This window comes from Harpegnathos saltator, unplaced genomic scaffold (assembly GCF_003227715.2).
Source record: "Harpegnathos saltator strain DR-91 unplaced genomic scaffold, Hsal_v8.6 scaffold87, whole genome shotgun sequence".
Classification (NCBI taxonomy): domain Eukaryota; kingdom Metazoa; phylum Arthropoda; class Insecta; order Hymenoptera; family Formicidae; genus Harpegnathos; species Harpegnathos saltator.
This window is the reverse complement of record NW_020230714.1, coordinates 226216-243311: the sequence shown is the minus strand read 5'-3', so window position 1 is coordinate 243311 and position 17096 is coordinate 226216. Positions and strand designations below refer to the sequence as shown.

Below are 17096 nucleotides of genomic sequence, written 5' to 3'. Positions count from 1 at the left end.
GCCTGCCTATCCGGCCATAAAAGCACCGCGGCATTTTTTTTCTTAGACTTCGAGGTCAATTATTTTCTCCCCGCTGATCCGATCGACTGTCTACCGTCCCCCTCTCGCGCCCCGCGACCCTTCCTCCAGCGTCCCTTTGCGAAGCCATCGGAGCGGTTGCGCTCGCTCTCTCGCTCTCTCGCTCGCCTTGCCGCCGCTATAATTACACGCGAGGGCCCTCATTGGCATTGTAACGAAACAACGCACTCGGCCGTCGCGTATCGGCCTTCAGATTGCGGTTCACTCCCGTGAACGTCGGTCCCCCTCGTCGTCGTCGTCGTCGTCGTCGTCGTCTTCTCTGCCGAAGATCGCGAGAACGGGTCGCCGGCGCGGCCAATCTGTCGAGCGGAAGCCGCGAAGGGCGCGGACGAGATTTCCGACGGGACCGGGGAGAAATAAGATTCTCAAACCAGCGATCAACGGGTACACGTCGTGCCCCATAAAGTGCTCCCCCTCTCTCTTCTCGGATTTATCCTCTATATCCTTCGGCGACAGGCGCCTTGGATGATTAGGAACGAGGTTCCCGATGAGCGCGTCGTCAGAGCAAACGCTTTGGGCCTGCGAAGGAGCCACCGGAGCATATTGCAGGGAGGACAGGAGGGAGGAAGGGAGGAGAGAAAGAAAGAGAGGAAGAGTAACGATCTCTCGCGGAGATTCGATGTGTCGCCATTGACCGTCACACGTCGCACGCACTGACACGCACACACACATGTAACACACGTGCCACCCTTATACCTCCGGCTGTTTGCACCGCGTGGGAGACCCTCGTCCGGGATATATCCTCTTAAAACGCGGAGCGATCGACCTGCCCCCCCCGTCGCGCGCGAGTCGTCAAACGGAGTATCATCGAAGGATCGAGAGCGCGTTTCTCGCGAGGGAACAGCCGTGCGATGGAAACTCTTTTCATACGACGGGGCGAGCGCGGGGCCGACCGATTTATAATGCCATTTACGCCAACGGGCCTCGGCAGAAGGGGGGGCTGGAGGGAAGAGCTGGCGGTCCATTTTCTCCACGAGAGGGATCCGCTCTCGAGCATTGTGCCGTAAAATAAGAAGAGCGCGCGCTCCGTTGACGTCGATGTCGTCTCTCGTGGATAGATCGGCCGCTCCCTCCCCCTCCCCCCTCCCCATGCGCCATCGCCAGGTCGCAGCGTAGCGAGAATCGTAAATACAATCGAACCCGTATCTGCTCGCGCTCCTCCGGCGAAATTATCTCCAGGGAGGGGGGCGGGACGACCAGCCGTTCCCGCGAGCCACCGGGAGAAATTCCGTGTTATTTCCTCTCCGCCCGGGGAAAATGGAAACTGCGCGCGCGCTCGGTCCGACGGGGAGTCGGACAATTTTGCTTTCCCTTTGTCTCCGCTCTCTTCTTCTCTTTCTTTATCTTTGTCAAACGAGTCGACTTGGAGCCGCGCGACGTCGAAGTTAATGAGAGGACGGGAAACGCGACAGACGCGGTATTAATAATCGACGTCGTCGTCGTACTGTTGTCGTCGTAATACGGAGAAATTACGCTACAAGCGAGATATTGCTTTACGCCTGTTCGTCGTGCAAGTCTTCCAGCCCCTTTACCCCCTCCCCCCCACTATCGATCCCGACGCTAAAGGATCCCCGCGGACTCGGGCCATCAGTTTGATTGGAAACAGCGATTCGCATACGGCTGCGGAGCTCCGACATTGGCGAGCGCGCGTGATAAATCCGACGGCATCCATGCGCTACTCGCAGCGGGACGAGACGCCGGCGGCCTGCATTATTCAGAATTCACCGAGACGCATCACGATCTGAATAATGGTAACCGCGGAATATATCAGGAGATTTTCTTAAAAGGAGCCATCTTACCGCGCGCTGTTTCGCGAGACGTACTTTGCGGCGAATACATTTAAATCTTGAAAGAGAAGAGAGGGGGGAGAGAGAACAAGGGGGAATATGGTTTATTAGACGCTTCTCGAAGAAAGAAGACAGCATCTCCTCAGATGCCCAAAAGGAAAAGAAAAAAAAAAGAAAGCACGAGATCGATTAATAGACAACTGCACGTGTGAAATAGCGGAAAATTTTTACAGACACCTGCGCTAGGAAAAAAATTAGTATCTCTAACAAAACTTTGTTTAGTTGAGGCATTTTTTAATAGCAACCAAATATCTTGTTTTGTATAACAAAATATTTAGCTGTCTCAACTAAATATATTTTTCTGCTTTGTTCTCTGGACCAAATGATTTCGTTCTCAGACTTCATAATTAAGCATTTTAAAAATTAAGCATTTTAGTTATTTTATCCATGAAAATTACATAATAACGAAATATTATTTTATATAAACTAAAATAATGCCCAACGGATACTATTTTGTCTTTCTGTGCACTGAAATTAAGATTTTATGTATTAAGAAAAAATTATAATATTTTTAACAAAATTCGTATAGTTCAAGCTTTTTGATTGCTATAACAAAAGTATTACGTTATACGAACAAACCGTAATCAAACAAGATATTTGTTTACAGGCACTAAGCAAACTTTTGTTGGGCATATTTTAACCAAATTATTTTGTTGTTACAACAAAATTTTGGTTCACGCAACAATACATTTTTCCTAGTGTAGATAGGACTCAGTTCAGTTCGCGAAACTCCGCGTGAGGCGAATAAAAACTAAAGTCGACTTTCAAATTAAAAATTAAACGCCAGGGAGAAGGAGAGAAAGAGAGCTACGTGTAATATCCACGTACGATATTGGATCGCACTATATACTCCTTCCGCAATTTGTTGCACTCGACGGAGACGCGCGACTTCGTCCTTCGCCGCAAGCCCCGAGGATCGCGCGCAGCACGTCTCAACGGCGGCTGGTCGGGAGGATAAATCGCGCGCGCGAGAGAAACGCCGCAGTGATTAAAAATTACCCCCGTGGATTCTTATATTCTCCGGACAGAATTATGACCGACGCGAGTAACATCCTCGGAAGGGGGCCGAGCGACCGACGAATTCTACGACGGATTTAAGGAACCCCCGAGGCACTCGGCGCACTTTATAGCGCTCTCGTCGAGTCCGCGATGCGACTCTCCCCTCCCCTCGCTCTTTTTATCTCTAAAAAATAAATTGCACAGTCGTATTCTTGGGAATATTTGATATGCGAGGTCGCTGCGAAATTTCATTTCGCGCGGCGTGCCGTTTAGAGGACGGGAGGACTGCTCCTCCGTAGCAGCTCTCTCTCTCTCTCTCTCTCTCTTTCTCTCCTTTCGCTCTCCGCCGCTCCGTAGCTTCCGGTTACGAAATTTGCAAGGAGAAATTGTTCGTTACTTTACGGCGCAAAAATTCCTCGGGACGAGCGGCCCGCGCGATAAAGACACCCCTTGAGATGCCGCTCGCGCGTCACTCGGTGACTCCGCGCGTTTCCTCCCTCGGATTTCTTCCCGGCGGATCGTATCGCATTATACCAGCGAGCAGCAGGACGAAATTTTCGAAACAGACCACGCCGGCGATCGAAGCTGATATTATTCGCGCGCAGCTCGAAATTGACTCGCGAACAAGCAATCCACGCCGCCTTCTACTCCCTCGTGTCTCGAGACGGAGACTCTCTGGCCGCAGGAAAGCCGAAGGCGCCGCGATCGCGACGCTGAAAAAACCCGTCCTTTGGCCCGACGAGTCGAGCGGTCGTCTCGCGAATTTTCGCGCGGCGAAAATCGCCAGTTTTCCGATTACTTCCCTCCGCTGGATACGCAGCCGAGCTAAGCCGTGTTGGCCGCGCTGAGAGTAAGTGTTACGATCAATAGCAGCGCATTTGCAATCGAGCGCTCGCTGCTGAAAGTCAGAGATTTTCCGTGAGGAGCGGGGGAGGGGGAGAAGGAGGGAGAGCTCGCGAAGCGTGAAAATGTAATTTTAATCAGTCGTCCGCGCGAGCGTGTCGCGATTCTCGCGGGGCGCAATATCAAAGCGAGCCTGCTGCCGCAGGATTAACGCTTTCGCACCTTGCCGCGCGCACTCGGCAGTCGGCTGAACGGGTCTCGCGCGGCTGACGATTTAATTACTAGTTAATCGGGTCGTGGCGCTAATTGCAGCGGCTCGATAATCGAGCACTGCCGCATAATACCCCGAAGTCGGCCGGCACTTTCTTCGCACGGCACCCTCCTCTTGTCGCTGCTGGCGAGTGGTGAGTACACACAACCGATCTTCACCGGCGTGTGTTATTACACCCCCCCCCTCGACCCGCCCCGCCGATTAAATCGCGACCTCGCGCGGTCGCAAACCTCGTGGAGCTTCGTTGTCGCGCAAATATCGGCTCGTCGCGGCCGCCGCCTCCTCCTCCTCCTTCTCCTTTTTCTCCTCTTCAGGTACTCACCTCGATACTGAAATAACCTCTGTCAACGTAATCGCCGAGGAAAAGATACTTGGTCGAGGAGGGTGGCCCGCCCACCTCGAATAATTTCATCAGGTCGTAGAACTGCCCGTGAATGTCGCCGCACACTGAAAGCAAAAGCAGATTCGACGATTTAGTGTGAGCATGTTCGACCTCTCGCTCTCGCATGGGCTCGGCAGCGGGGATCGCGGAGGGGGGACGGGCGCGAAATTACAAGCGTGGCAATTAGCGCGGCGAGCTTTTCGCATCGTGAATTGCGTAACATTGTTGCGATATTTTCTACGGGTCGAATTTTAAGGGCGCAAAGCAAAAGAGAGAGAGAGAGAGAGAGAGAGAGAGGAGTGGGACGAGGGAAGGAGACGAGAAATTAGCTCGATTAAAGCGTACCTTGCACACGAATATGTAGACATTAGCAGCCCTTGAGAGCGCCGGTAAACTTGTTTGCGAATGTTTCAAAGTGAAATTACGCTCCCGTGTCGCGGCGGATAAGGGACCGTGCGGGAAATCGTTCGGAAACTTGGAGTTCTCGAAACCGGCAACTATTAGCGGCCGAAGAGTGACGTCGGGCTTTACTTTGCCGCGGTTGTCGTCCGTCGCTATTTGTTGTCGCCGATGCAGCCCGTCTCCGGACAAAAGCGGAAAGGGAACGGACGGACAATTTCACAGTCACGCGCGGTGCGCAAAATTGCCGATCCATCGCCGAGTCCGGCGAATTTCGCGTGTAAATTTCAGAGAGGGCAACTGCGGCAGCTTCGACGCTGATGCGCCTCGTCTTTCGCTCGGGGGCAACGAGGTCGACGAATAAATAAATAAATAAAGACGATCAGCAAAAATTCCGCGAAATTCGGACATCGGCGGCGCTCGGCAGACTCGACGTGGCTCGATAAATAATGCGCGATACGTAGAGTCTCGCTGGCAAGAGAGGGAGGGAGAGAGAGGGAGAAAGGGAGAGAGAGAGAGAGAGAGAGAGAGGAGGGAGAGACCGAAGAGATTCAAAGCACGTAAAGAGTGGATCACGGTGTACAAACTGTTGAAAACAATCCGCTACGAGTCAATTCGCTAAACGCACGAAGAAAACTCTCTCTCTCTCTCTCTCTCTCTCTCTGTTCTGGGAAATATTGACTCTCGTACACCGAGAAAGTGCTATATACCAGCTAGATTACACATCTATTATTGAAAACATTTGCCGGGGGAATGAGAAATTATTTTTGCGCACGGTGCAAACTGTCATATTGCAAAATATTGAAAAGACAACTGTTAATTGACCATCCGAGGGTGTAAATTTGGACATTGGTGTGAATACCCTCCACGCGACACAGTTTATCGTTGAAAAAGAAATTTGTCATTATTTATTAAAAATCTCTCTCCACGTACAACCGCTTAAATCTCAAAGCAATCGGCGCATAATCTCGAAGCATCGCTCCAACGTCGCCTTTTGCTTGCGCAATAAGGTCGATAGGTAGACAAATAAATAAATAAATAAATAAATAAATAAATAAATAAGCGTATATGATCCATTAAAATCCCGTGAAATTCGAACACCTCGATGCTCGACGGGGCGATAAATAATAATGCGCGATACATAGAGCCACGTTGACCGGGGGATTGGAGAGAGAGAGAGAGAGAGAGAGAGAGAAAGAGAGAGAGAGAGAGAGAGAGAGAGAGAGAGAAAGAGGGAACGGAGGAGGAGGAGGAGGAGGAGAGAAACCGAAGGAACTCAAAGACGCGTAAAAAGTGGATCATGGAAAAGAATGTAAGGGAAAGGAGACACGGCGCTTTGTGAGAGCGAGTAAACTGTTACATACGCGCGACGATAAATGAAGGTCCATAAACACGTTGCTACTCGGCGGAGGGGGGAGGGAGAACTTAGTTTCCCGCCGTGCGTCCGGCGGAAACTATCGCGCTCGCGCGCGCGCCGGCATAAAATCATAGCTTACGACTATCAACTATTTTTATTATTCATCGCTTGCATGCAGCACACCGCTCGCTCGCAACATTTTCCGATATACCGTGCGCAGGAATGCAGAGGAATAAACTTGTTCTCGAGCCGCGCGCGTCGTTCGTTGTGCGGTGATCAAATGAAAAAAATGGAGCTCCGTGTGTAGCCCGCTTTTTTTGCCGCTCGTCCATTCGCGCTCGAAAGTCGCAGGATATTCGGGCGACAAACATGGAAGGAGAAGGAGGAGGAGGAGGAGGAGGAGGAGGAGAGCCGCAGGACATCTCGTATACGGGGTGCTTAAAGAGAAAAGAGTTGCAGCCTTGAGGCCGCGATTGTTGACGTTGTAGGCTGCGCCTGCGTCTGTTGAATATTGCGAGCGACGCGAGGGATTTTTGAATACAAAAATTCTCACGCGGCTCCTCTCGCTCGGCGGCGCTCGGTAGCTTCGTTTTCGTTTTCTTGCGATTTTAGCGAATTTTCCGCGCGACGGAGCAACGAAAATACGTGCAATATCAAAAGGAGACACGGGAGACGAGAAAACGAGAGAGAAAGAGAAAGAGAGAGAGAGAGAAAGAGAGGGGGGAGAAAGAGCGCTTTAATGTTTACATAAAACATCATCGCGGTACAAAGGCAAATGGCGACCAATAACATCGGCCGCGCGCTTTTTGCGCGATATACACGTGGCGATATATGACGCGCATGTTAATACCGGGTCTCTCGGGCCGGAAACTGGGACGTCATCCGTGTAAAGCGGCGAAATACGAGCGGGTAAATATGACGGGAAAAGCGGCTGGATATCTGCGCGGAGATAATGAAATTGAGATCGCGCGCGTTAACGTGCGCGTGTAGGCGCGCGCGACGGCGGGGGTTGAAATAATCAGTCGTAAAAGGCGAATTAAGGAGATGAAGTCGACGAATGAGCCCGCCCGCGCTGACTGCTGCGAAGGTGTATCGTGTATCGCCCCGGTTGTGTTCCGTTAGTTGCAAGACCATAATAACGTTTCAGCTGTCGATGCTGGGCTGCGCGCGTTGAAGCGCGGCAGTCTTGGGAACGTTTTTTCACGGCCGTCGCAGAAGAGGCCCGAAAGAGCCCAGAAGTGGTCACTTTGGACACTTCAGACATAGGAAGTGCATTAATTTCATAAATTGCGAAAAAATGTGCGACGCCGTAATAACGTCCCATCAGCCAGCAACGAGATATTTGGGCGAATTTCGCGAACACAAGAATAATCTGGCCAGAGTTCAGAGGTGGTAATCGAAGGAAGATGGCGTTATCGACTACTCACAGTTAACCGGTAGAAACATTTGGGTGCTTCAGACATATAACAAGTAAATTAATGTCATCATGTACGACCGTCGCCTCGGTGGTGTGTGTTTTACCGATCCGCGGTGCGACCGAATTTTCCATTGCTCGGGGACGGGAAGGAAGAGAGCTCGGGGCTGCAGGAACAGAAAAATGGCTGCGGAAAGTCGGCTGCGCTCGGTTGCAATCGCTTGCCGATTATCGCTCAAGCGAGTTTCAATGCAACTCTCGATGCTTTCGGTCGCGATAATAACATTTGCAGCTGTCATTTCTCGTCAGCGAGTTTTCGTTCGTCCTTCAGCCCATTCAGCTCGCGGCGAATAACGGCTCCTTTTTCCCCGCCAATGCGAATCTACGGTAAACTATACGGGGGTGGTAGTTTGCAGTTTCGCGAAACTGCGTCTTCGCGGTTGCCAACTCGCGATTACCTCCCTCCGTGTTTCAGCGCGCGAGAGAAGCAAATCCGAGAAGCGCGACCGGGAATTTTCCATCGCCTGGCGAGCGGAAGAAAAGTCGGCTGCGGGGACGGGAGGGTCGCCGCGGGCGGTTTCTACTCGGTCAATCGCCCGCCGGTTATCTCCAGCGTGTTTCAATGCAGCTCTGGATGTTCGGACGAATGTTCCCGGCCGCGATAATACAGACGTCATTTCTCGTCAGCGAGTTCTCGCCGGCGAGTCCCGGTCGGTTGCAACAGCAACAGCGACTCCTTCTTCCGCACGAACCCGCGACGAAGACATATTAGACGCCCTCGCGAAGCTGCATTCTTGCGGTTATCAAGATGCGCTGATCTTCGCGCCGCGCGAATTAGACCGATTCTTGCGGAAAAGCAAGATCGGCCGAGGCGGCGAAGAAAGAGCGCGTGGGAGGAAAGCTCCACTCTCGAGACTCACGAGGGAGAAACGGGAAGAAACTAAACTTTATCCTGCACTTTGCAGCTCTCTCTCTCCCCCGCTCTCTCGCCCGCCATCGCCACGTCCCCCCGCCGCCTCGTCCCGCGACGCTTACAGCTCGCGTTCTTTGTTCACCGCTCGTTTTTCTCTTCCTAATGTTTCCCACGAAGGGCAAACAGAACGCGCGCTACTGCCGAGAGCGAGCGAGCGAGCGAGCGAGTGAGAGCTAAAGAAGAAGCCTAAGAAGAAGAAGGGAAAAATATTTCTCATCCGTCTCCTTTTCGTTAAATAAACGCGGAACGCTCCTCGGGCGCTTCTCGGCGCCGCGACAGCCGGGAATTGTTCGAACGCCCGAGAGTTTCGGCGCAGGTTCGGGGGGCTTCGGGCTCGCCGATCGAGATCGCCTAAGCGCTCACGAGCGACTCTGCAAAATTCACATTCCCCATTCTCAACCCACTGGCCTATTTTTCGTCGCGAGTGCAGCGCGTCTTGGGATCCCGCCCGGGTAGTAACTTCAGCACCGCTGATGGTATCGGCGCACTCTCTCTCTCTCTCTCTCTCTCTCTCTCTCTGCAAGCCGTGTCTGAATATTTCAAACATCCCTGCATGTATCGGCTCGGCCCTCATCCCCTCTTCCTCTCTCTCTCTCGTCCTCTCTCTCGCTCCAGCTGTGGCCCTCTCGCTCTTGAGCGAGTTAATTATTCCCCGTGTGGGGCGCAGCGCGCAAGCGAAGCAAGCGCGTAATTTCAGCCTCGGCGGCAACGCGAGCGGATGATGTTACATCGTGCTCCACTCCATTGGCTCGGCGGCTTTTGTCGGCTTGTGTGTGTGGTATCGCACGCGCGCGCCACGTGTGCCGACTGCATTTTCACGGAAGCCACACCGCGGAAGCCTCGCAGGGCGTAGCCCGGCGGGGGCGCGGTAAACCGTGCGCTCGCGATCGCGATCTAATTATTTAAATCACGTGTGCGTCATCGGAGAGAAGGATCGATGGCTCTCGTCGGGGCGGTCGCGCGGCTCGTACGACGACGGCCAGGAACACGGCGTCGTCTGCTCTCTCCTCCGTCGCGTTCGCGCGATCGCAGATCGCGGAAGCGCTCCTGACACCCGGTCCTGTTTTCTTGGCTTCCGGAGAGGACCGATGGAGATTTCATTTCCATCGAAAGGGAACTCCCGCGCTCTCGGCGGGGATAAATGGCGGAAAACGCGCGATTTGCGCCGGTGGATTAAAAACATTGGCTCGCTCGATAAGCTCGTGAGGATTTTTCCGGTAAACTCCAAGCCGATAATCCCGCAGTCGAGGCAGCGATTCTGTCTGTCTCTCTCTCTCTCTCTCTCTCCTTTCTCGTTTTTTTATGACTCGCTGTCATTGAAAAAACAGTCCGAGTGCATTATTGGGCGCAAAGTTGCGCCCGACTGCAAAAGTATCGACTTTTAAGTACGGAGTACATTGTTGAGTAAAGTTGCGTCCAACTATGAGAGTATCGACTCTGAGAGCTCCTTGCAAAAATTCCTCGGCAACTCTTGTCGGCCGAGCCAGTAGAATCAAAATACGTTGATCCGAGCTTCGGAATACTTAATTAAACGGAGTACCGAGGTCGAAAGCAGGATCAAAATCCCGAGGAGAGGAGATTTTATTTATATAGAAACGAAAATCCCGCTTAGAGTGTCTCGAGAAGGCGAAAAATTCACCTTTCACCGATAGTCGATCCTCAAGAGGACCTCTCTCGAGCGAACTCGCAGGCTTGGGATCCTGAGATCGAGAATAGGTTCGACATTTTGCGCGACTCAGGGAGATTTTATTTATATAGGAAAGCAGGTCCTTTCTCCGAACGCCCTCAAAATGGAGGAAAAAAATGTACAACTCGCGGGTCCTCAAGAGGACCCGCCGGCGTGTGCGGCGCGCACGTCCTCCGCGTTGCTCGTCGTGCGACGCGAGCTGCAGGTGTAACTTCTCCGCGCGAATCCTTTTACCGCAAGTTGATAATCAACTTTAACCGGAACTTCCAAGACGATTGCGAGACGCACGGCACGCGGCCGAGTTTGCGAATTCGCGTTCGCGCGTCCACGAAACGTCTTTCAAGGGCGACACACGCGTCACCGTCGAGGATCTCGAGAGACGCTGCAGACGGAGGCAGAGAGAGAGAGAGAGAGAGAGAGAGGGAGAGAGAGAAAGGGGGGAGCGATTTGCGGTCGACAAAGTGAATTAAACGGACGCGGCGCGGCGGTTGGCGGAGACAGAAATCGCCGCTAAGTAAGCACGAATTAACATCGCCGACGACATGCCGAAGAGCGGTTACCGCTCGCGATGCGGCGAACACCGCAAACTAACGCAAACAACCAACGGCCGTCTCGATCGAATACCGATCCGGCGGCTTATGCGCGGCGCGTCCTAGAAATTATCCCGGAAATTCATCTTCCTCGCTCCGCCGCCGCGAGCGACGTTCCCGCGTTATCCGCGAGATTATAACTTTACAACGGCGGGATACAACTTGTATACCTCGCTCTTTTCCGTCGGGCGAAAGTATTGCAGAGAACGCGCGCGCGCGCGCGCATGTGTGTGTGTGTGTGTATGTGTGTGTGCGCGGAAACGTCGCCTTTCCCTCCGGCGAGATCGCCGTCGGCACACTTCTCGATGCCGCCGGCTCGGCCGCTCACAAGTAAACCTCGGAGAACGTCTCAGACGTCGCGATTTGTTTCCAATTTTCTATAGTTATTTTTAATGTCAAAATATAAAGAAATCTGTTATCATTTTTGGCTTAAATTAATTTTTCCAATTTTTTCGAAATTTCTCAAGTTTTTTGTTCATTCTTCTTTCGTTCATTTCTTCTTCATTTTTTACCAGATTTTGACGTTAAAATGAGCTTGTTTGCTGAATAGTGAGCCGAAAGATTACCCAACGTCGAGTGCAGCGTAAAACTGAACACTTTTTCAACAATGACGTCAGCCATATTAGATCCGCCATTTTGAATTTTACAAAATGCTTCTGATTCATAATCGGTGACATGTGTGTACAAGTTTCAACGAATCAGATATGTATATATTTATAAGAAATATTGTTTTAAATATGTATAAAATATTGTGCACTTGTGCAAAACTTCAGAAATTTCGAAAAAATTGAAAATACTAATTCAAGCTAAAAATGATAACATATTTCTTCATATTTTGATATAAAAAAATAACTATAAAACATTGAAAACAAATTGGCGTCTGACGTTCCCTGAGGTTTATTTGTTAGCAACGCGCGTGATCGCGAGCGAGTCGCGGAACGCTCGCTTGCGCGCGAGAGCGTTAGTCGCCTCGTGTTTTTACCCTAATCCGATTAGGTCCGCGCGGAGATTTAAAGCCGCGCTGTTTAATAATCGGTTTTCGCGTTTATCAGTTAACAATCTGCTCATCGCGGCGCTAAAGCGGATTTCCCCCTTACTTGCGCTCTCGTTGATTATCAAGCGAAAGCGAGGGCGCAGGAGTGAGTGAGAGAGAGAGAGAGAGAGAGAGAGAGAGAGAGAGAGAGAGAGAGAGAGAGAGAGAGAGAGAGAGAGAGGCGTCGTATGCGCTCTTGAAGGCTCGCGAAGGCCCTCGAGGACCGCGCGATTCTTCCTGCATCATCCGCGAAATTTACGACTGCTCGCGCGAATCGAAGAGCGATTTTTTATTTCAGCCGGGAATACATGTACGATGAGACGCGCTTGTACATCGCGGATAACATACGACAGCTGCCATTGTCTCGCACAACTGCATCAAGCGCGAGCGCGCTGTCACATTTTGTCATCCTCCCCCGCGCCGCCACCCCCCCCTCGTTGTCGCTTTTTTTATCACGAACTCGTTGGGTCCTGAAGTGGCGGCCGCGTTCCGCGGCCAACATCCCCCTCGCGGGGGGAGGAGCAGCAGGGGAAAGAGGAGGGGGAGGAAGGATACAGCGGCGGCTATACAGCCTGTCCGTTAAACGGAGTAGCCGAGAGTACAAGGCTACGCCGACGACGGAGTCGGCTGTGAAGCGGTGCATAAAAATGCACTTACTTGCTTAGCCGCATATAAATCGATCCGCTCGCTGTTTACGCCGCTACGAACCGCTACATAAACTCAGTCCGGCGTCTCTCTCTACTACCACCCCCACACCCCCCCCCCGCGGTAACGGCACCCCTTCGTGGCTTAGCGCGAGCGACGGCGGTAAGTAATGCCTCCCCGCGAAGGAAAACACGGCGTAACGCTGTAAAGCCGTGAGGCATTTCGTCGAGGACGACGTCGTTGTCGCGAGGCAACTCTCGTAGGCCGCGCGACGAATAGCGCAGCGGAATTCGCGGGAGCCAGTAGAGAAAGAAAGAGAGGAGAGAGAGAGAGAGAGAGAGGCGGGAGGAAGGCGCGATGGAATGCCGAGGGCCTTTACGAGGGATCGTGTAGACCGCGTATGGTTTACTCTGTGAATCGCTCGCGGTAAAATTCCACTCCAAGTGCGGGACGACGACAGCCGTGCGCCGTTCGAATTCGAGCGACTTTCCACTCGTGCGGGAGCGAATTCGCCGTCATTCGTCCCGAGTCGTCGGGGGGGGGGGGAGGAGGGGGGGGGAATTTGATACACCGCTTGATGTGGCGTTTCACAGGAACAAATTCGAGCTAATCGATGAGGGCGTTTAGCTCGCGAGGGAGAAGAAGCCGCTTCTTCTCTTTCTCTCGGGGTTTCAGCGAAATTCCACTCGGCGAGGGCCGAGTCGCTTCTCGGATTCGACTTCGCGCTTCGTGCGAACTCGGAATCGTCGAGCGAGTGTTCGTCGGAGAGTAGACCTGTTTTCGCTCGAGGTTAAAGAGTGAAAGTGGTACCGGACGGAACGGAAGCGGCGCGCGCTAATCGAAACACTGACTCGTGCAGAATGTGTGTGTGTGTGAGAAAGCGCGCCAAGTCCGAGTGAAATTCCGCCGGAAGAGTCGAGTAAGAGCCGAGTAATCGCCGGAATTCGAGTGACTTGCCACTCGCTCGCTCGTGCGAGCTCCGAGTCGTCGAGTAGAATGTTTCCGTCCAAAGTTGAAGACTCGCGGGAACAAACGCATCATAATCGACGGGAACATTTACTCGGCTGGAATAAGGGTCCACTCCAAGCCGGAAGCTAGATCAAGCGATCCACTTGAAGTTTGAGCGAAAGGTTCAACGAGAGAGCCGAGTCACTTTCAAATCCGAGTGACGTTCCATCCGCGCAAACTCTCGATCGTCCAGCGCGAATGTCTCTCCGTAGGAAATCGGCCTGACACACTCTCTCTCTCTAGTGGACAAATTCACCCTGACCGATTCGCTCGTGAGGGACAAGAACCAGCCAAAGTTTGAGTGACGTTCCGTTCGAACAGCTCACGAGTCACTTGAGGACCCAAGCAGCTTTATAATTCAGACTTCTACGTGACTTGTCACTTTTATAATTATTTCAGTTCTTTCAATTTTAATTTCTTCAGACATCTACTTTGTGCACTAATGTGTATTTCCGTGTAAATGAAGGGACAAATAAATAAGTAAACAAATAAACAAGTAAACAAAGTTTCACTCGTACAAACTTTTTCTCTCCTCGAATCCTCTCCTCGTCGAGCGAATTCAAAAGTAAAAAATTCCCAATCGACGGAAACATCCACTCGCTTGATAAGCGACGGCATCTCGCGAGTATCGTGTCCGGCGAACTTTCGCTCGCATGATTTCGCCCCGGCGAGTCTAGAGTGCACGACGACGAGCAGACTGCAAACCAAACCTCCGATGGAGTCATCGAATATCGCGTCCGAACGTATCGCTTCTTCTCGCGCGGGAGAGGCCGCGTGTCCGACACTCGGCACGGCTTCACCGACTGCTTTGTTAAGAGATTCGAGCCACGTACGAATGTAACGGTGGATCGTAACCCGGCGGACGGTCCGCTGCACAGCAGCGGCGATGCAGTTAACCCACATAAAGACGAAACACCGTGGCTCGCGGGTTAAGTCTTAGCGGCCCTCATCGATAACGATATAGAGATCCGAGCTCGCGCGAAGAAGAAGGTTGCAAAGAGAGCGGAACAACGCGAACGCGCTAGGGTGGATTGACACCTGGACAGAAAAGCAGAACGGCAGAAGTCGAGAGAGTGACAGAGAGAAAAACTCTCGCAAGAGAGAGAGAGAGAGAGAGAGAGAGAGACAGACTATCAGTGGGACTTCTGACTAGATGCTGCCCTTCTGCCTTCTGCTTTTCTGTCAAGGTGTGAATCTGTCCTTACATGACGTACGTTGGCCTTCGTCTGTGCCTTCTGTGTCTCAGCCCTCCGCTCATCCTTAATGTCTACAAGCTCGTAATAGAGAGATGACGGAATGTCCGCTTCCGACGTCGCTTGCAAGACGAGATATCCGATTAACGGCGATAAACTCGCAGCGTTTAAGCATCTCACGGATATTGTTTGCTGCATTAAAAATATGCGATAATATCCGGTTTTTGGGGTTTTTCCGGCTCGATGAGTCGAAATCTATGGGGAAAATTTTGCCAATTTGGGAATTTAAGATAGCGGACTCAACATGGCGGCTAAAGATGTAAAAACATGGGTGCGTTTGTGTTTGGATTTTCATCTCTTCTTCTGCTCTTTACTGAAGAGTACCGCGCGTGGTGTCCCGAGCACGAGAAATGAAAAAGGAAAAAAGAAAGAAAAAAAAAACTTGCGTGCTGACTTCCACGAAAGATTCGCGGGGACTAAAAAAGCTGCCAATTTGCACGCATCGTTGCATGCAACTCGAGTAACTTTCGCGGAAGATTGCGAACCGGCTATTTTCGAATTCTAGCTCGGTCGAATTCTAGCGGATGATGAAGCGACTTCCAACATCGAGCTCGCGATTACGCGGCTTCAGGATTCGCCGTTTAACCGCGCCTCGCCGTCCACGCGACGTTCGACGAGACGAAAGTGACAGCGCGATGAAAGGAGGGCTGAGGCGGGGGAGTGGAGGGAAAAGAATATATTCAGGACCCAGCTGGCGCGAATCGGGTGGAGACGGAAAACAATCGCGACTATTTGCGGACCGGCGTGCGCGCGCGCGCGCGCGCGAGAGAGAGAGAGAGGCGGGAGAGCGCCTCTCCTGGGGAATTCGCCATCGGGGCGGACGCAGGAATGCGCGTTCGCGCTCCACCTAGGCACAGCTCGGAGCTATTTCGGCCGTGATTATTTCGCGATCATATAAATCTCGCCGCCCCGCCGCCCCCTCGGCCACCCGGCGAAGCCCGCGATGAAACGCGGGGACACGGCTTGACGATTTAAGTTACACGGGCCTGAGAGCTGGTTTCGCCACATCGACGCGCTACCAACGTCGTCCACTTGGCACTACACGTTTATTTATACACGTGCGGGTGTGCGTGTGCGTGTGTGTGTGTGTGTCCGAAGGTTGGCGTTAAATGTTTCGGTGCTTGTTCCTGTTCGTCGCCGAGGACAAATTCGCGCGTCGCTCGCCGCTTTCAAGCGCAGAAACGCTTTCCATGAAAGACGAGGAAAGTAGCCCGATACGTCGGCAAACACAGGACAATTGTCCGCCGTGTCCATCCCTTCGCAGGATCTCCGCGTGATTTTTAGCATCTCTTGCCGGCCATTCGCCATGCGCGAAATTCCGAATTCCCGGTTTGCCATCGCCTTTTGGGTATATCCGGTGCGGTGACACACTTGTTGTGATGTGTACGTATCGATGTGCAAAGAATTGGCTCGCAGGATCGGCTGGGACGAGACGTGACGCGAATATATGGCCGCGAAGCGATAAGACGTTTCATTCGAAAGGTTCGACGGGAGGAGGGCCGAGTCGTTTTCGGATTCGAGTGACTTGACGCTCGTGCGCGAAGCTCGTCGGGTGAATGTTTCCGCTCAAAGCTCGGAGAGCGAAAAGCTGATGTGTTCCACTCTGTCTCGCAGGAACAAAGGTACTCTAATCGATTGAAACATTTACTCGTGCAGAACGAGAGACTCTGCAACTTTGACTGAAATTCCACTCGAGAGAGCCCGAGTCGCTGGAATTCGAGTGACTTCGCACTCGTGCAGGCTCTGGATCGTCGAGTGCGTGTTTTCGCTCAAAGTTGGACGGCGGATCCAATACATATCGCGATTCGATATCCCCGAGGGTGCGTCGCGGACGCTGTACAGTTCGCAGCGTCGCATGAAACGCAAGATTGGCGAGGTGCAACGTCAGGTCGTCGCTCGACCGCCCTTTCTCTCTTCCTCGTAGAATAAGAGATCAACTTTGGCTGAAATTCCACTCGAAAAGTCGAGCGAGAGAGCCGAGTCACTGGAATTCGAGCGACTTTCCGCTCGCTCCGACTCGTCGAGTGCATGTTCTCGTTCAAAGTTGGAGGGTGAATCCGATACATATCGCGCCTTCATGTCCCGGGGGGTGTCGCGCGACTGCACAATCCGCAGCATCGCGACATGAAACGCAAGATTCGTCGTCGTCGTCGTCGTTCTTCGTCGTTCATTGTCGTCGTCGTTGTTCTTCATCATTCTTCGTCGTCGTCGTCGTCGTTCTTCGTCGTCCTTCGTCGTCGTCGTCATCGTTCTTCGTTGTTCATCGTCGTCGTCGTTCTTCATCATTCTTCGTCGTCGTCGTCGTCCTCGTTCATCG

At 52.3% G+C, this 17096-nt stretch overlaps 1 protein-coding gene across 3 annotated transcripts in view; it reads right to left on the bottom strand.

The window, feature by feature from the left end:
* LOC105181729 (serine/threonine-protein phosphatase 2B catalytic subunit 2) overlaps window positions 1–17096 on the bottom strand; it is a 135164-nt gene that overhangs the window by 39464 nt on the left and 78604 nt on the right. For all 3 annotated transcript variants that reach the window (XM_025307462.1, XM_025307460.1, XM_025307461.1), the window contains exon 3: window positions 4361–4485. In XM_025307462.1, coding sequence (XP_025163247.1) covers window positions 4361–4485 — 125 coding nt within the window. The remainder of the gene's footprint in view (window positions 1–4360; window positions 4486–17096) is intronic.